At 45.9% G+C, this 27,559-nt stretch overlaps 1 protein-coding gene across 5 annotated transcripts in view; it reads left to right on the top strand.

Annotated features, from left to right (window-relative positions):
- Positions 1–24,523, top strand: part of PTPN6 (protein tyrosine phosphatase non-receptor type 6) — a gene marked incomplete at its 3' end in the record, with an annotated part of 38,483 nt that extends 13,960 nt beyond the window's left edge. For 4 of the 5 annotated variants that reach the window (XM_083719079.1, XM_083719077.1, XM_083719078.1 and 1 more), the window contains 12 exons: positions 4,672–4,888; positions 7,027–7,143; positions 9,449–9,562; positions 11,024–11,120; positions 12,441–12,511; positions 12,612–12,761; positions 14,757–14,888; positions 16,484–16,638; positions 18,431–18,498; positions 19,929–20,080; positions 21,073–21,161; positions 22,563–24,523. In XM_083719079.1, coding sequence (XP_083575205.1) covers positions 4,672–4,888; positions 7,027–7,143; positions 9,449–9,562; positions 11,024–11,120; positions 12,441–12,511; positions 12,612–12,761; positions 14,757–14,888; positions 16,484–16,638; positions 18,431–18,498; positions 19,929–20,080; positions 21,073–21,161; positions 22,563–22,677 — 1,477 coding nt within the window. Of the gene's footprint in view, positions 1–4,671; positions 4,889–7,026; positions 7,144–9,448; positions 9,563–11,023; positions 11,121–12,440; positions 12,512–12,611; positions 12,762–14,756; positions 14,889–16,483; positions 16,639–18,430; positions 18,499–19,928; positions 20,081–21,072; positions 21,166–22,562 lie in introns of those variants that run through there. The other variant, XM_083719081.1, reaches the window with a different exon arrangement.
- Positions 24,524–27,559: the final 3,036 nt, after the last annotated feature.

Here is a 27,559-nt window from a genome sequence, read left to right as displayed (position 1 = left end):
TTTGCACCCCCTAACCCAGGGCAAGGCAAGTAATTTGCGCCCCCTAACCCAGGGCAAGGCAAGTAATTTGTGCCCCCTAACCCGGGGCAAGGCAAGTAATTTGCGCCCCTAACCCCTAACCTGCCGCCGCTGCCAGCTTCTTCTTGCTGCTGCCTGGGCTGGGGTATTTACGGTAAGGTAGCCACGGCGGTGGCGGCGGTGGGTCCGTGTCAGGTGATCTGAGGCGAGTTGCCGCTGGCGCTGCCGCCCAAACGACGCTGCTTGCCCGGAGGAGGAGGAGGGCAGAGAGGCGAGGAAAATGCAACATGGCCCAGCAGCTACAGCAGCAGCGGCGGTGGGGCTGTGAGGAGGGGCTGCCTGGCACGCCCTCTGCGGCGAGCGCTGAGAGCCGCTGCCTGCCGGACGCCTTCAGCCCGGACGCGCACACAGCTCGTCGGTTCCACGAGACATGGGGCTCTGCTACAGCCTGTGCCCGAGGTTCTTCGGCGACTCCGGAAGATGTTGCACCCGGTGCGGCTGGCCCCCCCCCCTGCACCCCCACGCTATGCCACTGGTTCTGCCCAGGGGCGGGCATCCCTTCACCGGCCACAAGGAGAAGCAGGTGCCACCACAGCCCTGAAGGCCCATGCTGTGTGTGCTTCGGTCTCAGCGAGGGAGCTTGCTGTGGGTTGCGCACAGTATTTTGTGTCCGGGTCCACAGCCCCCCCCCCCCAGGCTACGCCACTATGAAGATGCCCTGAAACAGCATAACAGCAGCCGAGTAGGCTCACTTATGCCTTCCTTCAAAGTTTTCTTGGCCATAGCTCGGTAGCAGAGCCAGGATTCGACCCCAGGCATCTCCAGTTAGCAGGGCTGAGAATGACCTCTGAATGGCTGAGTTAATGGCTGGCAGTCAGTTCTAGGCTTGCCATATTTCAAAAAGTAAAAACCAGGACCCCCCAAAAGTAGTTCTTCTTTTTTTACGAAAATGCAAAAAATAAATAAATGTGATTTTTCAATCTGAGACAAACCGCCGCCTGCTGGAAATTCCCCCCGGCCATCACTTCAGCCTTTGAAATCCTGGTAATGTCCGGTAAAATCCGGATGTATGGCAGCCCTAATTTAGATGAAATTGGACCAATTGAACCATTGGCCTGGCTTGGGTAACTTCCAGGCAACCTGCTTATTGAGCATTTATTTTGAGTTTATTTGTTTGTGTCAAGCAATGTCCACCCCACACTTTTTCAGTGCCTTGTCCTGCTGGTTTTCCTGTCGTGCTGCGTTGGTTATTATACGTCTACTGCTTGAAAACATCAGAGCCTGGAGTTTGCTCAGAAAAAATTGTGACATGCATAGCTAGCTGAAGGAACAATCAATTGGGAACTTAACTCTCCTTTCATTTTAAACAATGGGTGGAGCTCAGTGTAGGACTACGTGGGTTATGCATGTGGGAAATGAGATCTGCTTGAGCTATAGCTGTCAACCGTCCCTTATTTGGTGGGAAAGTCCCTCATCCCAGTGCCGTGTCCTGCTGCTGTCCCTTATTGATGATGTCCCTTAAATTTCCCGGGTTTCAAAGGAAGCAGCTCCTCTCCCTCCCTCCCTGCCGGCCAGGGAGGAGGGAGGCTCCAACTGTGTTGCTTGGCTGCATTGCTCACCCAATAAGAAGTCTAAGAACGACTGGGGGGTGGAGTTTGCATTCTTTGTGCCAATCAAATTGGCCGCGTTGCCTGGGGACTTGCCTTTGCTCAGCGCTTCCCAGCGGAGAGGTGACGGTGGTTTTCCTCGCTGCATCCCCTTTGCCGGGTTGCTGCGCTGTGGGAGCCACCGCTTGAGGCTTCGTTTGGCTGCTGGCTGGGCTTTCTGCCTTTGGCTCGGAGGGGCTCAGAAGTTGAACATACCTATGCCTGGAAAATCCCTTATTTTGGCTGCTGATCCCTTATTTTTGAGGCTGCTGGTCCCTTATTTACAAATCTGTAAGTTGACAGCTATGGCTTGAGCACCAAGACTTAACTACCCCTGTCTGATCCCTGCACCCCTTAAGCGTGCTATGGGTTTCTCCCAACCCCCCAGGGCAGATTTGGGGGGGGCGCACAGGGGAGGAGGAGGGATGTCTTTTTGCATGAGAGGACCTTGCTCTGTGCATGTGACAACTCAGCTGAATCCCATCCAGGGCGGCTAATGAGTGTCATGAAACCGCCATATCTTTTGGTTAAAACTGAAATGGAGGCTTCAGGAGAAGTGAATCAGGAATGCTATTTTGGGAAGGTGGCAGCTGTTGCTGTTTCTGTATTTCAAAGCGTAGGAACACCTGCATTTCAGGGATGGCTAAATCTTTCGGGCCGGGGGCCTCAATGATCCACAGTCAACCCTCTGTAGGCCACCTTTCAAAGTGGGCCTGTTCAAGTATAAAAATGAGGATTTAATTGTGGGGGATAGAAAACGTTTATTTGGGGAGTGGTCCTCACAAACATTTGGGCTTCACTGAATCACAGTAGGGGGCCAGCAAAACTTTTGGACAAATTAGGGAATCTGAGAAGGCTACCCCAAAAAGTGTCAGAATGGTATACCTGAGGGAATAGTCAGGGGAAATTTTTTTTGCAGCTTTCAGACCAAGACACTTTATGCCTATAGCCATTTCTGGTCTTTCTCTCTCTCAGCCAGATAGTCCATGGTTGGTTTATCAGACTGCCCTCTGGTCTACTGATACTGTTATTAAATGCCAACACAATTTATAATAAGATCTCCTTCAGCCGTGTTTTAATTGCAGACAAGAAGGCTAGCTGGTTGATATTAACAAGATCTGAGTCGGGGAGATACTGGGAGGTGGGGGGAATAATATCTCCCAGCTAAGTCCTCCTGGATGCTTGATTCAACACTGGTTGAACCCAGACTTGAGAGCTGTGAAGAATGGTTGCTAAAAATTATCAGAATTGTTTCTAGGCTTTCTGTTAATTTGTGTGCCAATCTGGAGTGTTTATATCTTGTGTTGGGCACTTTGAACAGCTGAGGGAATCTGCTGGTGTAGCAGTCACTCTCCTGCCCACGACACTGTCAGGGTATATTTCATTTGGTGTTGAGACTCCTGAGTTTATTAAGGGAGAATCTCAACTTCCGTGTCAAGGCTGCTGTAGCTGCAAGAGCGCCAGACTTCATGGCTGCCATGGCAACTGTGGGGCTGTCCCAATTTGTCATCGGCTCTAGTCATGTTGCAGGACACACTGTCAGTTTGGTTTTCTCTAGCGGGAAAGAGGATGACCTGAAAGTGGGTTTACTTCGAGTCCCTTGTCATCATCAGATCATTTCCTGTTGAGGCTTAGGCTTGCAGCAACTGTTCCTTTCGGGAAGGGTGAAGGAGCTATTACAACAGTCCATTTCTAGAGGCTAGCAGACTCCAATGAATCCCAGATTGCTTATGGGGATTTTCTGATTGGTGTGGCTGTTTCGCATGTCAAATCCCTGGCTATGTTGTGTGATGCAGAGATGACCTAAGCAGTTGTCATGGTTGCTCCAAAGTGTTAAGAGGGTGGTGCTGTGGTCTAAACCACTGAGCCTTTTGGGCTTGCCAGTCAGATGGTCAGTGGTTTGAATCCCTGCGACAGAGTGAGCTCCCATTGCTCTGTCCCAACTCCTGCCAGCCTAGCAGTTCGAAAGCACACCAGTGCAAGTAGATAAATAGATACTGCTGCGGCGGGAAGGTAAACGGCGTTTCTGTGCACTCTGGTTTCTATTCTGGTGTTCCGTTGCACCAGAAGTAGTTTAGTCATGCTGGCCACATGACCCGGAAAGCTGTCTGTGGACAAATGCCGGCTCCCTTGGCCTAAAAGCAAGATGAGCGCCGCAACCCCAGAGTCACCTTTGACTGGACTTAACCATCTAGTGATCCTTTACCTTTATACCTCCAAAGTGTTACCTCTCCCTGTGTATATTACGAAATACATTTTATGCTTCTCCAATATGGGAATGGCAAGTGGTCATGCAACAGGATAATTCTGAAGAACACAGCCTGCACAGCTGCATCACTCCAGCTACCCAAAGTCCAAGGGTGGAGATAGAAAACAATGCTTTAAAATAGAGTTGCTAACCAACTTCGTTATATAAAAAAACAGCAGGAGATAATGTGCAGAAAGCAGTTGGAACAGTGCTATGTAGATACTAGCTATCATTAACAAATTGATAACACCGTCATTGCTAGGTAAATACTGTATCATTATTATCAGTATACCTGAAGGGGCGTCTCCACCCCCATCATTCAGCCTGGACACTGAGGTCCAGCTCCGAGGGCCTTCTGGTGGTTCCCTCACTGTGAGAAGTGAAGCTACAGGGAACCAGGCAGAGGGCCTTCTCAGTAGTGGCACCCGCCCTGTGGAATGCCCTCCCATCAGATGTCAAGGAAATAAACAACTATCTGACTTTTAGAAGACATCTGAAGGCAGCCCTGTTTAGGGAAGTTTTTAATGTTTGATGTTTTAATGTGTTTTTGATATTCTATTGGGAGCCGCCCAGAGTGGCTGGGGAAACCCAGCCAGATGGACGGGGTATAAATCATCATCATCATCATCATCATCATCATCATCATCATCATCATCCTGCTTTGTCGTATGCTGCTTCTGTTACCCCAGCGATGCTTCAGCCATGCTTACCCTCTTTTTCTGTGGCCTGATTCTGTTTTTCATCCCTCCTTCTCCCCAGGTGGTACCATGGTCATCTTTCTGGCCCAGCTGCCGAGACCTTACTCCAAACTAAGGCTGCACCATGGACTTTCTTGGTTCGTGAGAGCCTCAGCAAGCCGGGTGACTTTGTGCTGTCTGTCCTCACCGACCAGCCTAAATCTGGGGGTGATGCCCCTGGAGCCACTAGCACCCCCAAAGAACGACTTAAAGTTACTCATGTCAAGGTTATGTGTGAGGTGAGAAACTTGTGGAGAGGTGGCCGAGGGGCGGGGAGACAGAAAACAACCTCTTTCCCATGAGCACACTTAGATGGCAGGTTTCTCTTTGTCATGGTCTCAAAATTAAGAGACAACCAGGAATCCAGTGAGCCGAATTTATTAATTAATTTTAATTACTATTTTATTCATCACATTTGTATGCCTCCCATCTTGGAATTTATGTGAGGACCTCCCCCTCCCCCGCTTATTATTTATTAAATTTGTATACCACCCTGCACCCGGGGGCTCTTAGGGCGGCCCACAATATAAAAATACAATAAAAAACACAGAATACATAGTAAAAATAAGAACAGAACAAAACCAATAATCCCCCCTCCCAAGGCCTTTGTAGACCAGGGGGTCTCAAGGCAGTTCACAGAATAAAATCAAGATATAAAATCACAAAATACCTAATAAAAATAAAAACAGCAACCCAATACTCCCCTCCACAAAAAAACCCAAAAACATTTAAAAATCGGATCAACCAAAGGCATGGTTAAAAAGGAACATTTTCACCTGGTGCCTAAAGGTGTAGAATGAAGGCACCAGGGGAACTTCCCCGGGGAGAGCATTCCACAAATGGGGAGCCACTGCAGAGAAGGCCCCGTTCTCGTGTTGCCACCCTCTGGACCTCTCGAGGAGGAGGCACATGAAGAAGGGCCTCAGAAGATGATATCAGGGTCCGGGCAGGATCATATGGGAAGAGGCGGTCCTTGAGGTATTGCAGTCCTAAGCCATTTAAGGCTTTATAGGTCAAAAGCAGCACTTTGAATTGGGCCCGGAAACTAATGGGTAGCCAGTGCAGTTGGACCAGGATCAGCATACAGTGGTACCTCACAAGACGAATGACTCGTAAGACGAAAAACTTGCAAGACGAAAGAGTTTTTCGTTTTTTGAGTTGCTTCGCAAGACGGATTTCCCTATGGGCTTGCTTCGCAAGACGGAAACGTCTTGCAAGTTTGTTTCCTTTGTCTTGCAAGTTTGTTTCCTTTGTCTTGCAAGTTTGTTTCCTTTTTCTTGAAACCGTGCATTCAGGGGGTGCAGTTGCGACTTGACAACTCATAGCACGCTGTGTAGTAGCCTTTTTTGAGGTTTTTGAAGACTTTGGTGATTTTCGAAGCTTTTCCAAAATCCGTGCTTCGCAAGACGAAAAGAATCGCAAGATGAAAAAACTCGCAGAATGAATTAATTTCGTCTTGCGAGGCACCACTGTAATGGGTAGCCAGTTCAGTTGGACCAGGATCAGCATAATATGCTCAAACCGTCTTGCCCGGGTGAGCAACCTGGCTGCCAAATTCTGCACTTCTCTCCTCAGCAACTCTGTGCAGTAAGTTGAGATGGAGTCAGTAGCTCAAGAACAAGCAGTAAACTTTGTGGCTGAGTAGGCATTTGAAGCATCGCTTTCCGATCTAAGGCCAGCAAAGCCATCACACTGCATTAGATCTTCTCACTGCCTTTAAGTGCCTCTTGCTGCAGCTGGTTAAACAACCAAGCTGTGAGGGGAAATAGGATGGGCGTTAGATGAATGGGGCACCATCCACCATGAAGTTCTTCTGAGGAAGCCCTGTTGAAACAAATAGGAGTTGCGTAAGAAAACAATACTGGTGCACACACATCCCATTATGGAGGAATGACATTCCGGGTCATTGTGCGTGTTGGTGAAGCACCATAGCTGTCAACTTTTCCCTTTTCTTGCAAGGAATCCTATTCGGAATAAGGGAATTTCCCTTAAAAAAAGGGAAACGTTGACAGCTATGGTGAAGCCCACATAATCCTGCCTCACCCTATTCTGCCCCGGTCCTTTCCTCTTCCAGTGCAAAACATGGCGTGTGCATGCTCATTTGGGGGCGCATCAAACACATGCAAAATGACAGCTGCTTGTAGTGCTATTTTGAGATCTCCCAATTCATTTCAACAGCAGAAAGCCTTGGTCGATTGTGTCTCGTGTTAATTGGCATAGGCATGCTAAATGTGAGGGTTGTTACTTGCGACTGGTTCTGGTCATAACCTCCCAAAGCACTGGAAAGACAACTGATCAGCAAAAAATTATGCACGGGAGAAGCGTATTACATATACAAGGGACATGACTAATAATATATTTTTTTATTTCCCTCCAGAAGGGGAAGTACACAATTGGGGGCACAGAGAGGTTTGGCAGCTTGGCTGACCTGGTGGAGCATTTTAAGAAAACGGGAATTGAAGAGGCCTCTGGGTCCTATCTGTATTTGAGACAGGTACTGATATAGAGATACACAGAGAAGTGTAGACCACGTCTGCTTTACCCATCCCATTTGATTTCCTCTCTTATTTATAACGTTTGTTAGATGCTTCTCTAAAACAACTGGAGCCTAGCTGTCAACTTTTCCCTTTTCTTGCGAGGAATCCTGAAATATACTCGGAGTCGAGTGTGGATTTCATGCTCTTTATTCAGCTCATAGTAGTGAGGAATGGAAGTTCCCCCAAAATATCTGTTTTATATACATTATTTACATGGGCCGCATGTGATTGGCTATTTCTGGGATTCTCCTGTAGGCCAATCAGGTTGCAGATTCACTTCCACCTGGAGCTGGATTGGGTGGCTCCTGAGGACCAATCATACTGCTGCATTGTTCTAGGACCAATCAGACTGCTGCATTCTGAATCCTATTCTTCTAGGACCAATCAGACTGCTGCCTTTTGGATCTTATTCAACTCAGTACATAACAAATCCTATTCGGAATAAGGGAATTTCCCTTAAAAAAAGGGAAACGTTGACAGCTATGAACTGGAGGGACACACAATTAATGAGAAAGAATGTAGACAATGTTATTTGTTGGGGTCAAACCCCAGCATCCTCAAATTAAAAACAAACTTTTTCTATCCCATGTTGTTATGTGATGTGGTCTGTGGAACATAATATGATGCATAATATGTTTTTTCTTTGTTTTTAAGTCATCTCGGTTATGTGGCTTTTCAAAAAATTGGAATATCTATGGTTTGGGCCTAAACCTTTTTCCTTTAGCTGGAATTTTTTTTTTTAAAGGGATTGTGATTACGAAGCAGTTTGGGGAAATACAAGTAAATGGCTTCAGTGAGATGGACAGATTTGTGGAAAATTTCTAATGTATTTTTTTAAAAAACTATGACGGTTATTCCTGCAGATGAGGAAGGGGAAAAAGCTGCCACATTTCCACAGCTTTCAATTATTATTGTTATTTTGTAAGAAGGATAATGCAGCAGAATCAAATTGGCAAACTGGAATTATCTTAAACACAGGTTTTGTTAAAGCCAGCGGCAAGAGGGAAATTATCTAATATATAGGAAGTGTCGATGGTATTAGATCAGAAAGACTGTAGCTGTATGGAGAAACAGAATAAGGAAGTAGCAGAAGTAGAATATCAGTTTTAACTGTAGATCTGGAAAGTGGAAAGACTGGTCTCTGATTAACTTTAAGAGGCTAATTTTCAGATGGTAGCAACATCTTTACAACATCTGGTGCTGTGTAGGATTTAACAATTAACTGACATAGGTTCTGGGTACTGTTAATAAAAGAACCTACTCGTATGTCTGGTGGACTTGTCCCTGTATAAGAAATTATGGTCAATAATTTCATGAATTATGGTCACACATTACAGAATACCTCTGGAGTAAACTCCAAAACTGGTGAACAAATGATGTAGCAACCACAGTCATTTTAACAAAAAAGGGGGGAGGGCATGAGTATTTCAACAATTAACAACAATTAACAGTGAAGATGGGACGCAGGTGGCGCTGTGGGTAAAAGCCTCAGCGCCTAGGACTTGCCGATCGAAAGGTCGGCGGTTCGAATCCCTGCGGCGGGGTGCGCTCCCGCTGCTCGGTCCCAGCGCCTGCCAACCTAGCAGTTCGAAAGCACCTCCGGGTGCAAGTAGATAAATAGGGACCGCTTACCAGCGGGAAGGTAAACGGCGTTTCCGTGTGCAGCTCTGGCTCGCCAGAGCAGCGATGTCACGCTGGCCACGTGACCCGGAAGTGTCTCCGGACAGCGCTGGCCCCTGGCCTCTTGAGTGAGATGGGCGCACAACCCCAGAGTCTGTCAAGACTGGCCCGTACGGGCAGGGGTACCTTTACCTTTTAACAGTGAAGATATAGGACATAGCCTTAATGGGGAGAAACACTTTATATGAATTTCAGGGTTAATGACCAAGAAGTTTCAAAATAAGTCATGAATGCTTATTTATTTTTGGAGAGGTGTTTAACATTTTTTATGTCACTGTAGCAATGGCCTAAAATGCTACAGTGACTGTGATAAGATAGTTTAACAAATGGCAACACATTATAAGATACAGTGTAGGAATTTATTATAGTCTATGACCCTTTATTATTTTATGTGCTTTTCCCTTCAGTTTTTCTCTTGCAGATGAGTTAAAATATTCATTTTAAAATACAGTCGTACCTTGGAAGTCGAACGGAATCCGTTCCGGAAGTCCTTTCGACTTCCAAAATGTTCGGAAACCAAAGCGCGGCTTCTGATTGGCTGCACATTTCTCCTTCTTTCCTTCCTTCCTTCTCTCCCGCTAGCCTTTCAACGCCACCCGGGTGAATGCAGCTGACATTGAGGACAGGGTACAGATGCTTGAAAAGAGAAGCCAAGAGGAAGAGGCTGCCAAAGGAGGTTTCTGGGAGGAGTTCGATGTGAGTGGCGAACTGTGGGGCTTCTTCTTCCTCATGATGTGTTATGGAGTCTGGAACTCCCTACTTCTGTCCTGGTTCTTGGCTTATCCCCACCTCAACTGGTGTACTGAGGCATTCACAAGACCTTATTGTTTCGACCGCTGGCATTTTTAGAATGCATTCATTTATAAAGTCATTTGCATCCTGACATATCCCAAGAAAAGTTAAAGCAGTTTACAATAATATATCTATATAATAAAAACATAGAAAAGAATTAAAGTCGGAGGGCAGCAACTAACTGTGATGGAGAGTTGTATTCTCAATTGCCTGCAAAAGTGGAATAGAAAAGTTTTTGGCAGGAGTTTAAAGGATAAAGCAGAAGACACTTCCTGAAACTCTTAATGGCAGAGGACTAGGCCAATGACACAAGTCTATTTTGTGTTGATTAGGGCTGGGCAATATATGGTTTTCAACTTTGTGATCTATGACCAGCTAAACATTACAATATACTGATTTATCACAATGTCTGAAATAAGGATAGAGCTATGTACAGGCACTGGCTGGCTTCACAGTTTTCCCCACATTGTGATTTTTGCATAGCGCGCGCACACACACACACACACACACACACTGAGTTGCAATACATTGTCAGGTCAAAAATTATATATAAAAAAACCAATTTTATGATATAGACTTGAAATTGGTTTTGGACGATATATCGCCCAGCCCTAGCACGCATCATGATTCGTGATATATTGCCAGGTCAAAAACTATGTAACCAATATCACAGTATGGACTTCAAACTGGTTTGGGACGATATATTGATATACAGTGGTACCTCATTTTGAGTCCGCCTCATCGAGCGTTCATTTTGTCGAATGTTCGCGGCAAACCCAGAAGTACCGGAATGGGTTACTTCCGGGTTTGCCGCTCGCACAGAAGCGCTAAATCGCCCTTTGCACATGCACAGAAGCACAAACCGCTCCATGCACATGTGCAGAGCGGCGCTTTGTTGTGCATCCTTTTCATCTAGTGTCTGGGGCTCCGGAACAGATCCCGGACTCAAAACAAGGTACCACTGTATTGTCCAGGCCTAGTGTTGATGTCAAGTGAGCCTTGCCAACTTGGGAGACAACCAACGACAGTGCTGGAGATTATCACAGTGTCACCGATGTGTATGGTACATCACAAGCAAAAACACCTGCCCAAGACACTGATTATTTCACTTTTGATGCAAGAGAGGGAGGTGTGGGTGAGGGTAAACATGGATGCTTCCTCATGCTTGAGAGATGCTTCCTGATGGTCACTTCTTGTTCCTGTGCCTCCTGCCTCCAATCCACAGGCAAGCGCTAACAGCACCTCTTAGCAACCCCACGGATAAGCTGAACCTATGAATCCCAGTTTTCAGATCTCTTTCTCTCCTCCAGCTGTAAGCCATGCTTGCCCTTATTAAACACTCCTCCATGCCTCTTCCCCTTTCAGAGCTTGCAGAAACAAGAGACGAAGAACTTGTATGAACGGCATGAGGGCCAAAGACCAGAAAACAAGGGCAAGAACCGCTATAAGAACATTTTGCCATGTGAGTCTGGAGTTCCACCTATCATCTTGACCCAGAAGCTGGGCCTACACAGGCCACAGAATCAAGTGCCAGAGGAGTCTGAGGCAGTGCTTTTTTTCAGCCAGAACTCAGTTCCGGCACCTCTCAGGTGGGCTCCATTGCCATTCTAGGAGAATGAGGGAGGTGTTCATGGTGAGTTCTGGCACCTCTTTTTCTAGAAAAATAGCACTGGTCACAGGTAGTGTCGGATTTACGTATAAGCCAAACAAGCTATAGCTTAGGACTCACTCTCTTAGGGGGCTCCAAAATATTTAAAGGGGGGAAAACTGGATGTACATTTCCAAAATACAAGATAAAAAACAAATAAAAGAAAACCTACATACAGCAATAGTGTTTTGTGTTGTGTAGGTCCATAAATTACCATATAATAATAATATTTTTTTAGTTATACCCCGCCCTTCCCGGTTCAAAAAACCAGGCTCAGGGCTAACAACAAATTTAAAACACTTAATTGTAAAAGCAGCATAAAATACAGTATAAAAACATGAATAACAATAAAATTCGAAGTTCAGAAATCAATTTGGGGGAAATCCATCTAGTAAGCATTAGATAGTCACCAGGGCTAGCTGGCTGAATTAGTCCTACTTGGGCCAGCGAGGAGGCCAGGGGAGAATTAGCTGTGGGGTCTCAGAGTGGGTAATCTTCATAAAAGGGGAGGGGGAGGGAAGAGCATATATTCAACACAAAAAACAGTGACAATTTGTTGTTGACAAGGACAGCTGGACATATTAAGGGCCCCATTACCTTCAGTAACTTAAGGTAAAGGTAAAGGGACCCCTGACCATTAGGTCCAGTCATGGCCGACTCTGGGGTTGCGGCGCTCATCTCCCTTTACTAGCCGAGGGAGCCGGCGTACAGCTTCCAGGTCATGTGGCCAGCATGACTAAGCCGCTTCTGGCGAACCAGAGCAGCGCACAGAAACACCGTTTACCTTCCCACCAGAGCGGTACCTATTTATCTACTTGCACTTTGACGTGCTTTTGAACTGCTAGGTTGGCAGGAGCAGGGACCGAGCAACGGGAGCTCACCCCGTCACGGGGATTCGAACCGCCGACCTTCTGATCGACAAGCCCAAGAGGCTCAGCGGTTTAACCCACAGCGCCACCCGCGTCCCCTTTCAGTAACTTAGGGCCTCATCAAACCTAAATCCAGCCCCGGTCACAGGGCACATGCTGCAACCTCTGTTTGCGCCTTGAGCCCTGCAGAGAGTGGATTGCAAAAGCCCCTGTTGCATAGGACATTCCTTAAGAGACATACTAACTGTGCTGCCTCTTCTTTTAGTTGACCACTCTCGAGTCATCCTCCAAGACAGAGAACCTGGGTCGGATTATATAAATGCCAACTACATCAAGGTGAGGAGCTGAGTCATGTCTTCCAGAAAGAAGGGTGGTGGCGGTGGTGGCGGATTTTCGCTCCAGGCCCTTTATATTTTACCTGTTTGCTCACTCGCAGAACAAGCTATTCAGCCCTGAGGAATGCAGCAAAACTTACATCGCCAGCCAAGGTTGCCTAGATGCCACCACCAACGATTTCTGGCAGATGGTGTGGCAAGAAAACTCACGGATCATTGTGATGACCACTCGAGAAGTGGAGAAAGGAAGGGTAAGGAGGGGCAAGGGGGGGATATTCCCCTCCATCCAGTCCTCCACCTTCTCAGCATACATTACATCTTTCTTGCTTGGTCTTCATCTCCTCCAGAATTGTGAGAAACTCCCTTGGAAGATTTCTAGGGCTGAAGGTGCTGCCAAACATTCCACACAAACGATGCACAACAGCCAATTTCTTTGGTGAAAAGCTCAGTTCCAGCAGAGAACTGCTTCACCTTTTCATGTTAACCCTTCCCTTCCTACCACTTTGCTGACCTGTGGGGTTTCTCGCCCTGATCTGGCCACAGTGATCCATGTGGCAGTCACCTCCAGGCTTGATTATCGTAACTCGCTCTACGCAGGGCTGCACTTGAAGCTAACCCAGAAACTCCAGCGGGTGCAGAATGTCACGGCGAGGTTCCTTACAGGGTCCTTGCCACGGGATCACATTCATCCAGTGCTTTACCAACTGCACTGGCTCCCAGTGGAGTACAGGGTCAGGTTTAAGGTGCTGGTTTTGACCTTTAAAGCCCTGGACCCTCGTACCTACGGGACTGCCTCTCCTGGTGTGCACCTCAGAGGACCTTAAGGTCCACAAATGACAACATTTTGCAAGGTGGTTAGATTGATCTCAACTAGGGCCAGGCCCTTTTCAGTACTGGCCCCAACTTGGTGGAACGCTCTGTCACAAGAGACTAGGGCCCTGCGAGACTTGACATCTTTCTGCAGGGCCTGCAAGACAGAGCTGTTCTGCCTGGCCTTTGGCTTGGACTCAGTCTGACCCTTATGTTTCCCTCCCCTTATGGTTTTGATCTATGGGCTACTTTTAAAATGAGGCTGCATTTTAAATTGCATTTTAAGCTGTATTTTAAATTGGTTTTTTCTTTCCTATTATGTTTTTACTGTAATTTTACTGGTGTTAGCCACCCTGAGTTGGGCTCTGGCTGGAGAGGGCGGGGTATAAATAAAATTTATTATTATTATTATTATTATTATTATTATTATTATTATTCACATGCACAAGGTGGGAAAGTGGATGTTGGGGAACCATGGGGTTTTTCGGGGAGGGGGAACCAGGACTGTGGAATGATACAAACCAAGAACCAAGAGAATGATGCAGTGGTGCTCCCTGTCAGATGATGTAGGCCTTTTTGATGGTGGTCCCTCATTTGTGATATGCCGTCCCTGGTGAGGTGTGCTTGTCTCCCTGATTATTGACTTCTGGGGGGGATAAATAAATAAATAAACACTCAAACTTTGGATGCCTGAAAGTTCACTGTTTCTGGCAACCCTGAGCTCACTGGTTTTTAGGATGCTTTTAGAATGCTCCTTTGGGGTAAAGGGCAGGATATTAATTAATTAATTACATAAAATGCCCATCAGCCCCAGCCAGCATGGCCAATAGCCTGAGGTGACAGAAGTTATAGTCAGCAATATTTGGATGGGGCCACATTGACTATCCCTGATTTAAGGACTTCCTTCCTGTCTCCCTGCTGCTGCTTCTCTCTTCCAAATCACTCTGGTGAAGGAGTAGTCAAATCGTTTTTTTATTACCCGTGTGCTGTTTGCATGTAAGGTGTTACTGAACTCTCACCCTCCTCAGGTGGTTATTTTGGTAGATTTCCTTCCAAGTTTTGCTTTAGGTGAAGAGGATAAGCTGTGATCTTCTTCCCACTTTCTTTCTTTTTGGGGGGAGGTATTTAATCTTTATTGATTTTTTTAGTATACATCACAATTATCATTTCCCATCAGAGATGTACAAAAGGAGAAGAAAAAAATCCTTAAATGCTGAAAATGAAATAAAATTATATAGTAAAGTATTAAGACTTCCCTCCACCCAAACGTGGGTTCTTTACAATTCTATATTAACTTCTATATTAATAAGTAATATTAATTACTTATCCAATATATCCATAAGTTATGTCACCTTGCAGGAGTCATTCAAGGCCGGCCAAAGATTCCAGTTGTTCCCACTGTCACCCATCAAAACCTGCTTTCTGTTTCCTAACAGAACAAATGTGTCCCTTACTGGCCAGAGGTGGGCAGCAGCAAAGAGTATGGGCCGTACATTGTGGAAAACATCGGAGAACATGATGCCTTAGAATATAAACTCCGACAGCTCTGCCTTTCATCAGTCCACAATGTGAGTACACCAAGGCTGGGGAACGTTCAATGACTACTATTATCGCTACCAGGGCTGTCTTTAGCATATGTGCCGCCGGGGTACAAAGATCCGTCCAGCGCCACCAAATTTAGTTTAGGTGCCCCCAAATTAACTTCCATTGAGCTTTTCTTGGGAGGGGGGAAGCCAAAGTTGTTGACCTTTTTTTTTGGGGGGGGGGAGTATCAGAGCGATGGAGGAGGGGGGCAGAGGAGACTTTTGCTCCATTGCTTTTCACTGCTGCCGATTGAGAGGGACTGGTATACAGTAGGTATACATTTGGCTCCCCCCCATAATTCGGCACCTGGGTGCCGCGCACCCCTTGCATACCTGGGTAAAGATGGCCCTGATCGCTACAAATATTGCTGAAAATAAGGACCTGCAGGAAAAAATATCCCAGCATTTTGCCCAACACCTGGATGTTTGCTATTCCATCTCCATCTCTGGCACACAATCTACTCATACTTTTAATATTTTAAAAGTATATAAAATTTGTAAAGTATATTAAAATTTGCAAAGTTATTTTTTCTTTGTGAAAAATTAATAATTACGTTTTAAAAAACAAACAAAATGAAACAAAAACACTGGGGTGCTGCAGTTTGGCTGTGATTCCAGCTGCATCCTCTGTAATAACGGAGCACATGAATCATATATATTCTACGAAAACAATTGCTAGTCCCCTGAAATGTTTGCTGCTGGTTCTGCGTTTCCTCTTTCTTCCCCCACCCCATCCCACAATGCCTCTGTGGGCAGCTTCATTCGCTTTCCTCCAAGCGACTCCAGAGGTTCAGACTTCCATTTTTACCATTTTCGCCTGAACACCTTTGTGAATCTGGGACCTCAAGGCCTGTGCAACACTGACGCTGTTACTAATCGGCTCCGGGATAATTACAGTGGTACCTCGAGTTAAGTACTTAATTCGTTCCGGAGGTCTGTTCTTAACCTGAAACTGCTCTTAACCTGAAGCACCACTTTAGCTAATGGGGCCTCCTGCTGCTGCCGTGCTGCCGGAGCCTGATTTCTGTTCTCATCCTGAAGCAAAGTTCTTAACCTGAAGCACTATTTCTGGGTTACCGGAGTCTGTAACTTGAAGCGTATGTAACCTGAGGTACCACTGTACAGCAGACAGACAAAATGCATCTTAACAGGTGAAGCTCCTCTAATAGCCAATATGTGGAGACAGCAGGAATCTGCTTGGGCCCACCAGGCTCTTCAGATGGACTTCAGTTGGGGGGTGGCATAAGAGATGGGTTGCATCCAGTCTAAAGTTCTCCTCTTGAAATAAAAGCCTCTTATGGGGCTTGTGCAGAAGAACTTGCTTGCGGACTGTCCCTCGGGGGTCAGATTTGTCTGCCTCCCCTCTCTGGAGAAAGTCATCAAAGCCTCTGGGAGACATACAGAGAGGAGCCGGGTCATCTCATTCCTCCAGCCATCAGGGCCGAGAGTTAGGAGATCCTTGGGCTGCTTTCTCTGACTGTAAGCGTGATGGGAGAGAGCAAGACGGTGGGTTGAGGGATAGACAAAGGAGCTGCAGGCACGAACCCACATGAGGGTGTGATGTTGTTGCCCCCTGCCAGAGTGAGGCTGTGCGAGACATTTGGCATTACCAGTACCTGAGCTGGCCTGACCATGGAGTGCCCAGTGAGCCTGGAGGAGTTCTGGGTTTTCTTGACCAAGTCAATCAGAAGCAGGAGAGCATCCCTGGAGCTGGACCCATAATAGTTCATTGCAGGTGAGTGAGTTGGAACCACTGTTAATTCACTGCTGGATATGCAGCAAACAGGAATCTATTCTCTAACGATCAGTAAAATAAACTGGGGAAATATCACAGTGCCGGTATATAAACCAGCGATAAATTTTGGCATCCGCTCATAAGTCTTAACGGGTACATTCCACAAGAAGTGCTGATCACTGCTGTTTTATTTTTTATTTGGAATCACTTATTATTGGGCTTTATAATAGGAATAATAAATAATACAAATAAACAGACCAAGTCTTCTCATGCCATTTGTATATCACAAAAACAGTGTAATAAATTCACAGTGATATCTGCAACATTTGGTTCATTATTAGTGGTCAATGTATAAGTTCTCGGTTCATGAACTTGGTTTAAACAAAAGCAAATATAAAACAGGATAGAAGAAAATTAACAGATAATGTTCAGCTTCGCGTAGCCTAATCAGGAGCCCTTGTGGTTGTGCTCAGATTAAGATTAAGTAGTCACTTTTCCTCTTGTGTTGCCAATGAAACAAAATAAAGTGTTGGTATATTAATGAACGGGGACGCTGGTGGCGCTGTGGGTTAAACCACATAGCCTAGGACTTGCCGATCAGAAGGTCGGCGGTTCGAATCCCCGCGACGGGGTGAGCTCCTGTTGCTCAGTCCCTGCTCCTGCCAACCTAGCTGTCCAAAGGTACGTCAAAGTGCAAGTAGATAAATAGGTACCACTCCGGTGGGAAGGTAAATGGCGTTTCCGTGCGCTGCTCTGGTTTGCCAGAAGCAGCTTAGTCATGCTGGCCACAAGACCCGGAAGCTGTACGCCGGCTCCTTCGGCCAGTAAAGCAAGATGAGCGCCGCAACCCCAGAGTCAGCCACGGCTGGACCTAATGGTCAGGGGTCCCTTTACCTTTACCTATATTAATGAACATGGGAGAGGGGTTCAAAGCAAATATAATACTCTATGTTTAAATTTAGATCAACCAGATTGAGCCTAATTTTGATGGGGGAGGGATTTTTCATTTTCTGGAATACTGCCATATGCTATGAAATTAAACCACACTGGGATAAAGCCATCTTCTTTTATCTACCTGCATGTCAACTGTAGTCTATTTGTTAATCTTTCAAGCAGGGATATTTACGTAAAATAATTTTTCAAAAAGGACAAGGCAGATTCATGGAGGGCGGTGGATCTATCAGCAACCACTAGCCATAAGAGCCAAGTGAAACCTCCCTATATAGAGGCAATAGATACCTAAGTATACTGGATGTTGGGATGCGGGTGGTGCTGTGGGTTAAACCACAGAGCCTAGGACTTGCCAATCAGAAGGTTGGTGGTTCAAATTCCCGCGACGGGGTGAGCTCTCGTTGCTCGGTCCCTGCACCTGCCAACCTAGCAGTTCAAAAGCACGTCAAAGTGCAAGTAGATAAATAGGTACCGCTCCGGCAGGAAGGTAAACGGTGTTTCCGTACGTTGCTCTGGCTCGCCAGAAGCGGCTTAGTCATGCTGGCCACATGACCCGGAAGCTGTGTGCTGGCTCCCTCGGCCAGTAAAGCGAGATGAGCGCCGCAACCCCAGAGTCGGTCACGACTGGATCTAATGGTCAGGGGCCCCTTTACCTTTATACTGGATGTTGTGGGCACAAAGGCAACCTGGGAAGGGAAATGCAGATGTCCAGAGACTGCTGCTCTAACTACAGTCTTGGACTAACTGCGGCTTGGTAGGTTCTAGCAAGCGAAGCCTTGTCTCTTTTCTGCATGTAGAACATACTGCCGCATGTCTCCCTAATCTCCATCTCTCCCTACAGTGCTGGGATTGGTCGCACCGGGACCATCATAGTCATCGATATGATTGTGGATTTGATCTCCATCAAAGGTTAGGTCACTTCTTGTTTTCCATCCTAGTGGCTATTCAATTCCTTGGTCCCTCTTTCCCGCTGGCCAGGGTTAAGCCCCTTGCCTTCCTGGTCACGTAGATGGGAAAACGAAAACAGCCAAAGCCTGTCCCATAAATGACACAGGACTTCCCATCCCCTGTTTGCCCTCTTGAGTAGCAAGGGTGAATTAAAACCCAGTACAAATTACATTATAACCATGAACTAAAACCAATAATCAATAGCAAAGTAACATTGTAGCAGCACAGCAGGAGCGGGGGGGCGGGGAGCCTGGGTAAAGATGTGCATCTTCTTGTTGTTATTTTGTATTCTTTATTGAAAAGTAAAAAAAAATAATACAAAATTACAAGTGCACAGAGTAAAATAAGACTCGCAGAAGAAGAAACAATAGTACCCATGTAGAAAACAGAACAGAACAACAACAAAAAAGATATTGTATACTTTACAAAAAAGCGGGGGGGAATTGTTATTGTAGTTAACCAAATATTGTTAAATTTGTCCATGGCAAGTCCACGTTTGTACACAACTTGTTCATGTGTAGCGAGTTTGTACATATCTTCAGTCATTAAAGGGATCCTCATCTTTATTTTTCCAGTTCATCAGTACCTGTCTTTTTGCCGTACAAAGGCTGTGGGGAGTCCATTTATATTGTCCCCTTCTTAGATTCCATATGTTGGGTATATAACTCAAAAGGACATTCTCCTCTGCAAATTTAAGATTGTTCCGTACAGTCATGTCAACCGTCTCTATGACCTTCTGCCAGAAAATTTTTCGATGTAGGACATTGTACAAACATTTGTACATCAGGGAAGCATTATCCCACCTCCAGCAGCTAGATGTCTTCGATAGGTGTATCTCGACCATTCATGGACGAGCATTGAGCTCAGTGGGAGACTTGAGCACATGTCTAAAACTGCTGCTAGCTCTGGGAGAAAGCACGAATGAATTCAGCAGGACCTACTTCCGAGTAAGCATGCATAGGATTGGGCTACACATCCCTCCTAATGAGATCAGTGGAACATAAACATACTTTGCTGGATCAGGGCCTGCATTATTCCTATGCTTGCTACAGAATATTTTATTATGGAATGTGATGTTTTATATTTCATAACTTATATGTTGCTCTTAGTGCCGTGTGCAAGGAAAAATAAAGACAGCAATCCCATGCATGCTTACTTGGGAGCAAGCCCTGTTTTATTCAGTGCCACTTGCTTACGATAGGCCTGTAAGTCTTGAACGACTTCTTCCCCCGTTTATTTATTACACTATAGAATCAAAGTTGGAAGGGGTCCTGAGGATCATCTAGTCCAGCCCCAAGCGGGGATTGAAGCTGGAACCTTGGTGCTAGCAGCACCACGCTCTAACCAACTGAGCTATCCACATTCCACCTCCCCCTTTTACTTCCTTCCAGGGTTTGACTGTGATATTGACATCCCAAAGGCCATTCAGATGGTTCGCTCCCAGCGCTCAGGCATGGTGCAGACCGAAGCACAGTACAAGTTCATCTACATGGCTATCTGCCAGTTCATAGAGACCACTAAGAAGAAGCTGGATGTTATGCAGGTATGGGACTGGCATGCGGTGGTCACTATCATTAGCATCTTCTCCTTTACGGAAGATGCCCCACATCCTCAAGGAGATCGTAATTGGGACGCGGGTGGAGCTGTGGGCTAAACCACTGAGCTTCTTGGGCTTGCCGATCAGAAGGTCGGCAGTTCGAATCCCTGCAACGGAGTGAGCTCCTGTTGCTCGGTCCCAGCTCCTGCCAACCTAGCAGTTCAAAAGCATGCCAGTGCAAGTAGATAAATAGGTACCACTCTGGCGGGAAGGTAAATGGTGTTTCCGTGCGCTCTGGTTTCCATCACGGTGTTCCGTTGCGCCAGAAGCGGTTTAGTCATGCTGGCCACATAACCCAGAAAGCTGTCTGTTGACAAACGCCGGCTCCCTCGGCCTGAAAGCAAGATGAGCACCGCAACTCCATAGTCACCTTTGACTGGACTTAACCGTCCAGGAGTCCTTTACCTTTACCTTTTACCTAGCCCTAGCTGGGTGACACACCTCTTATGGCAATGTTGCTGGCGACAGACATTCAGATTCTAGCAACTTGTATAATTAGGCATTGCAAAGTTCACCCCAGGTATCTATGTGCATGTGTGTGTGTGTGTGCATGCACAATCCCTGTGTGACCCCAAAGCAGCCAGCTATACACTTGCTAGGAATGGCATGGCCATTTTGGTCTGCATTTGACTCAGTCGTAAGCCCTCCAATGCCCTGGAGAGGCCCAGAGTTACAGCAAGAAGAGAAGGTTTTCCCCCAGAGATAGCAGGTCAGGCAGCGTGGGGAGGAAAAAGGGGGGATGACTTTCTACTTCTGCTCCCCCCCCCCTTGGTTGCACCTGCAGCTTTGCCTCTGACCTTCTCCTTCCTGACTAAATGGGGCCCCTCGCTGTGCGAGGAAATACTGCATTGCCCAAAGGACCACAGCGCCACTGTGCTCCATGCCATTAATCCCCTTATATAGAGATTTATACATATATTTCTCTCTCTCTGCTGCAGACTACGAAAGGAAAACCAAGCGAATCTGAATATGGGAATATAACCTACCCACCTGCACAGAAGATAAAGGCTTCACGAAAATCCTCTAAGTAAGAACGCAACCATGGCAGCCGTTAGAGCATCTCTCCTGGTTGTCACTATCCCACGGTGTAGATAAATAGAACATTGGCAAAGGCAACCTGTAATGTTTTTGGAGTGATGGTGCTTTAGGAATGGCATTCCTGTCCTCTCTCCAAACCCATTTAACATGGTTCTCCCTTTGGGCAGCTCAAAAACGTGCGCAAAATCCGGCTCTGAAGTCTGCCCCCTCCCCCCAGCATCGCTCAGTTTAAAAGGGACTCAAGGAAATGGCTGGTGACACACAATCAGCTCCCCTCTGGATCCACAGAACACTTTAGCAACCATTTTCAAAACATTTCTCTGTTTATGTTATTCATTTAGCTCCTGAAATGGTAGCCTCCTGTTTATCTGAGCTGCGTAAAAAAAAAAGTGGGAAAAATATGAAAGAGACCACTCCAGGAGCGCCAAATTGGCCCAGCGAATGTGGGTGCCCAGGGCTTTGGGTGCCACTCAGTGTGCATGGCCCTGGCACCAACATTTGTGGGTTGCATGACCCCTTCATGGGGAATTTTTGTGGAGTTGGCACCTATGGTCCACTTGAAGCTTGAGTTCTTGGGGGCAAGAGTAAGGACTAGCCCATTTTCACAGCATGTAAAGCAAATTGCTGATTCAGGTGCTGACTCAGCAGTATGTGTGCCAGCACCAAACTGCAAAGCTGAGTTCACGCAACAACCTGCTGTGATAACATTATTATTATTATTATTATTATTATTATTATTATTATTATTATTACAACTACAGTTTATATACCACCCTTTATCAAAAGGTCCCAGGGCAGCATACATGTTATGGAGCATAATAAAAAAAAAAAATGCAAAGCACAATCATAGACAGCATAATGATAAAATAATCATAATAACAGTCCCTGATGCACCATGTCATCTCTCAGCTGGGTCCAAGGGGACATGGCATGATGTGATGGACAATTTCAATGATCAGTTTCTGCTGTTTTCACTAGGGTTTTATGGAAATACATATTGCCACATATTTCCCAGATACAGTCATACCTCGGGTTACAAGATGCTTCAGGTTGCGTTTTTTTTTGGGTTACGGACCGCCAAAACCCAGACCTACCGGACCGGGTTGCTAAATCACGCTTTGCACATGCACAGACGCACCACTGCGGGTTGTGAACGCTGTGGGTTGCGAACGTGCTTCCTGCATGGTTCACATTTGCAACCCGAGCGTCCACTGTATTTTAAGAGATGGCAGCGTATAAAACAACACAAGGCCGTGGCTTGGCCTTACAGCTTAGCCACCCCCATCTTCCAGTCAGTACTTCCTCCCTCTCTTCCTTTATTCTAGGTTCCGTTATCGTTAAGAGTGCTCATTCTGCTTTCTGTTGTGTTTTCCCCATTCTCCTTTCACAGGCAGAAGGATGAAGCAACCCTGTATGAGAATTTAGGCAAAAAAGAGGAAAAAGGGCAAAAGCAGTGTCCTTCAGGGAAGGAGAAGAAACCAAAGGGCTCCCTGAAGAAAAAATAACGCCACAGATAATCTTCCACCTGCCTGGCTCCATTCACAGCAGACACAAATTGTCACCCCCCCCTCTCCCCTGAGAACTTCCTCTGAAAGGTTTACTGAGCTACTGATGACTAGCCCAAGAGATTTGGGTGCCTGAAGTGGGAAATCCAGATGGCAGCTTTCCATTCGCCTCCTACTAATGAACGCAATTCTTCCTGCTTCTCCTATGACCCAACATACTAATCCCCTACACCTCTTGGACTCCCCAGTGCGCTTGCAAATTCATTCGGCTCTCCAGCCTTCACCTTTTCTAAAAGGCAGTTTTTCAATGCTTGAAACATGCCCCAACCACCATTAAAGTCCAAACCATAACAATTATTGGGCGAGGGCTGTAGGTCAGCGGTAAGACACCTGCTTTGCATGCAAAAGGTCTCAAATTCAATCCCTGGCATCTCCCGATGGGGCTGGAAGAGACCCCTCTCTGAATTCCTGGAGACCAGCTTCCAGCCAGTGTTGACAATTCTGAGCTTAGATGCAGAGCCAGATTAAGACCTTTAGAGGCCCCAAGCACTTAAAATATTTTGGTGCCTACACACACACACACACACACACACACACACACCATAAAAAAAATTAGTTTAGAACTGAAACAAAACCTACAGTAAGATGGAAAATAATGCTTGTTTCTGTACACTTCCACTTTATTTATATTTTGTGGGGGGAAATCTTCTACCTTTTCTAATAGCAAAGCCTTTGGTCAGATCCTCAAAACCAATATTACACAACAGATCTGTTCTATACTTCGTAGAGATAAGGTATCCAGCCTGCCTTGTTGCATAGTTGTTCAATTGCGATTTTTAGCTGGAAAAAAATGAATGCTCCACTGAGCAATTAGTGTGCATTGAAGTTAAAAATTTGGCAATGGAAAATTTCCCTAAGCATGGGCTTATTTTGCTTAATGGTGAGTCAAGCCCTGGCTAGATGGGCCAATGGGCTGCTGATCCTGAGCTTTCCAGTGTTGCTATGACCCTAAAATAATGTTCCAAGCACAGGTCCTTATGAGACTGCCTAATTTCTACAGGGGAGTCCTTCAAAACCATCGTCCTAGGTCACCACTCTGTTCTGTGATGTGTTGGCGGGTTTTGTCGTCGTTCTACACAGCAACCAAAAGGATTAATGCAAAAGTGCCATGGATTAATGTGTTTTGAGCTCTGCCTAGCACAGAATCTGTGCTTTTTGCTGTGCCATCTACCACTACAAGTTTTGATTTGATGGTGGGTTTCTTTCTGGGACAGAGCAGTGGGTGGGACTCCACATGCAAATTCACAAGGATCAGTTTTAATTCAGCCGGATCTCACTTTTATCTAGACCCCTTGGGAAAGCAAGTGTCTGGGGGGACACTTTCTATGTCTGGGGGGAGAGAAGCAACAAAAAAAGGTTTTTCCCATGGGCCCAGAAAACACAGCTGGGAGTCCCACTGAATGCACGTCAGAGTAGACAGGTACACAATCACACTGGTGGAAGGCTAGAACTCCTGGCGTTTTCCCCTCAGTCTTGAGATCTTTGACCTCTAGCCTAGGCTATTCCATTACAGCAAGCCCTGTCAGGCTGAGAAGAAGTATATAGTGCCCTTGGGATCAACGTTGCTTCTGTAACTTCACTTTTTGGTTCCCTGACTTTCTCTCCACTGCTCAAATGCTTCACCTAATTGGTCAAAGCCATCCTTGCCTTGTGCAACCTCCAGCTCAAATGCCAACCTCTGCTTAGCCACCGAACCTTACCACTGTGCTGTGTGTAAATAATGGATAATTTTCTAATCCAGTGGATTGGTTTTCTTGACTTGTAAATAAATCAGATTTTTGTTTGATTTGCATGAAGACTTTTTTTTTTAATCGTTAAGAGTTCCGTACTGAACTTGCAGGAGAGTGCACAAAATTGCTGGGACTCTGGAAATGATCTACAGGTGGGCAGCACACGCCGGAAGTCGTTTCCTGCTTCCAGCCACAGAGAGCTCCAACTTTGTTCTTTATGTTTGCTTCTGATGCAAAAATGCCTAGAGCTAATAAGCAGAGAAATCAGGACACACACACAGCTTCTCCCATGTCAGCCCCAAATCCAGACAGCACTGAAGTGCTTTATAATATGGGGCACAGATGCTGCAGGGTTGTCAACAAGGACGTCCAAGATTAAAATATGACATACCCATGTCCCTCTACATGCTCTTTGGCAGAGGTCAGCAAACTTTTTCAGCAGGGGGCCGGTCCACTGTGTCAGCTTCACCTTTGAGCCAGTGCCAACGACTGGGCTCAACCTCTTCAGCCCCGACTGGGCCAGGCAAGCTGCGGACTCACAACTTAGAGCTGTGAGCACCAAACTCAGTTCCAAAAGTCAGAGGAGCACAGCAGGGCATGAACCACACGAACGACAGCTCTGAAGTATAACTTCTTTTATTCTCTACAGTTACTGCATAAACTAACTAAAGACTAATCGGAGACGCTGGACTGCATGAGTGTTACAGCTGCTTGAGCAGTCACCTTATCTATATACAGATAACACTCAAGCCTCCCACAGGCTGGAGTGGAAGAAGGGATGAGCAAAATCCACCCCTCCTTTCTGAAACACTGTCAGCAGATTCTTGCAATGGGAGGGGTGAAACATACTACACTGTTCCTCAGACCTTGTGGGGGGCCAGATTATATTTTGAAGAAAAAAATGAATTCCTATGCCCCACAAATAACCCAGAGATGCATTTTAAATAAAAGCACACATTCTACTCAAGTAAAAACACACTGATTCCAGGACCGTCTGCAGGCCAGATTTAGGTGGTGATTGGACTGGATCTGGCCCCCAGGCCTTAGTTTGCCTACCCATGCTCTTTGGTATGAGTTTACAAAAAAGAGCAAAAATCTTGAGATTGCTAAGGGCAGAAAAAAATGAACTGGGGTACAGATCTATGCTGCCAGCAGGCTATGCCTGACAGAGTACAGACTGAAATGAGGTCCTATTTTTTATGAACCCAGTAGAACTGGGTTCATAAAAAAAGATTATTAAGAATAATATTAAGAATAACTGCACTTTCACAGGGCTCTGCTATGTAGGCCTGGCTCTTTGCAGGAAGGTCTTCAGGAGAGATATGTCTTCTGCAAGTGGCTGAGAACTGTCTGCCTGCTGTATCTCGACACGTAACCTCCTTAGGCCACAACAGTGCAACTGCAGCAGCGAGGCATTTCTTGAGTCACTATTGACCCTGCTCTGCAGTCTAAAAAATTAAGGAACCGTAACAAAAAGAGAGGACACAGAGGAGGGCAGCACCCTCCCTCCATCTTTCCTGGAATAGGTTTTCGTGTTTTCTGACATAGCGCTGCTCTCTTGAGACAGACCACGCTGCATTTGGAACTGTTGGGTTGGCAAGCTGTCCATGCACTGTGCAGGTTTGTAGATGGCTTAAGAGTTACAGTGGTACCTCGGGTTACATACACTTCAGGTTAGACTCCGCTAACCCAGAAATGGTGCTTCAGGTTAAGAACTTTGCTTCAGGATGAGAACAGAAATTGGGCTCCGGCAGCGCAGCAGCAGCAGGAGGCCCCATTAGCTAAAGTGGTGCTTCAGGTTAAGAACAGTTTCAGGTTAAGTACAGACCTTTGGAACGAATTAAGTACTTAACCCGAGGTACCACTGTATTTTTCATTTATTAAATTGATGTATTTTAACCCCACTCTTGAGGTAGTAATCTTTCAAGCAAAAGGAGCTGTGAGGCTGGCTATAGCAATAGACACAGTTGCTACATTCTGCCTGCCGTTTTTGCAGTTGTACAGGACTAGGGAGACACTTAAAACTGTACGACACAAAAATATACCAGCAACATCAACTTTTAGCATTTATAGTGCTCTAGTTTGTGCAGACTGCTTCACAGACATTGTTTTAGTAACTCATGTAGTCCTGTAAGGTCATTTAGCATTATCCTCAAATTATAAGATGGTGAGGCTGAGGTAAGCAGGGGCGTCCATCTTCAAAACTAAACAAATTCCTGCACACAGAAAACTGGCACACCCAGGTGGCTAGGCTACAACCCTTTCCCCTGATACATAGGCTTTCTATGTGCAGAAATTGTAGTTATTTTGTATATCGCAACACCTACTTGTGGTCTGAAGGTGCACAACCCTGACACAGCACAAACTCATGATTTTCCCAAGAGAAAGGCCTGACGATGGCTTGCCATCACAAAATCATTGCATTTATTTGTGGAATACTTTGCTGAAAGAGCTTGGCCACCACCAACTTTTCCCCCTGCCAGCTTGTAGCTTTTTTCACTGCCTAAAAAAAAAGTTGCCAGTTTTCTTAAGTGAACTCATTTCATTGCTCAAATGCTCTGGTAGAAAATATATGTGTGCCCTATTTGGGGGGGGGGGGGTTGGTTTTGTTTTTTTACAAGAAACCCCAATGGCAACAGCAAAGAACCCACCTCACTTTTAAAGCAATTATTTCTGAACTGTTTTCATATGAACCATTATGACTGCGGCTGAGAACCATACCAGACGTGGAGGGGGAATATAAGTAGTGCTAAGGAAATTGTTAATGGGTTGTATTCTACACAGGCTTGACAGAACACCACCTGCTCTTGCAGAACAGCAAAAACGAAAGAAAGCAACCTTCTGCAGGAAGAAAAGAGAATGTTATTTCTAACAAAGTTCTAAATGAGCAGATGGAAAACACAGCAGTCGACTGAGAACTAAAGCATATACCTGCCCTCTCTTTAGCCCTTTAGGGAGTTTATTCTAGCAATTTTTTTTCCAGAGGACTTAGAGGGAGATGAATGGGCAGTTTCCCAGCCATTTGCATGAGTTCTCTGTCTTGACTCTAAGAAATCCACCCCATACAAAATGAACATTCACTCACAATGGTG

The sequence above is a fragment of the Podarcis gaigeae genome (genome assembly GCF_964106915.1).
Source record: "Podarcis gaigeae genome assembly, chromosome: 17".
NCBI lineage: Eukaryota > Metazoa > Chordata > Lepidosauria > Squamata > Lacertidae > Podarcis > Podarcis gaigeae.
Note: the sequence above shows the minus strand (reverse complement) of the source record. Positions and strands in the feature narration are given on the sequence as shown.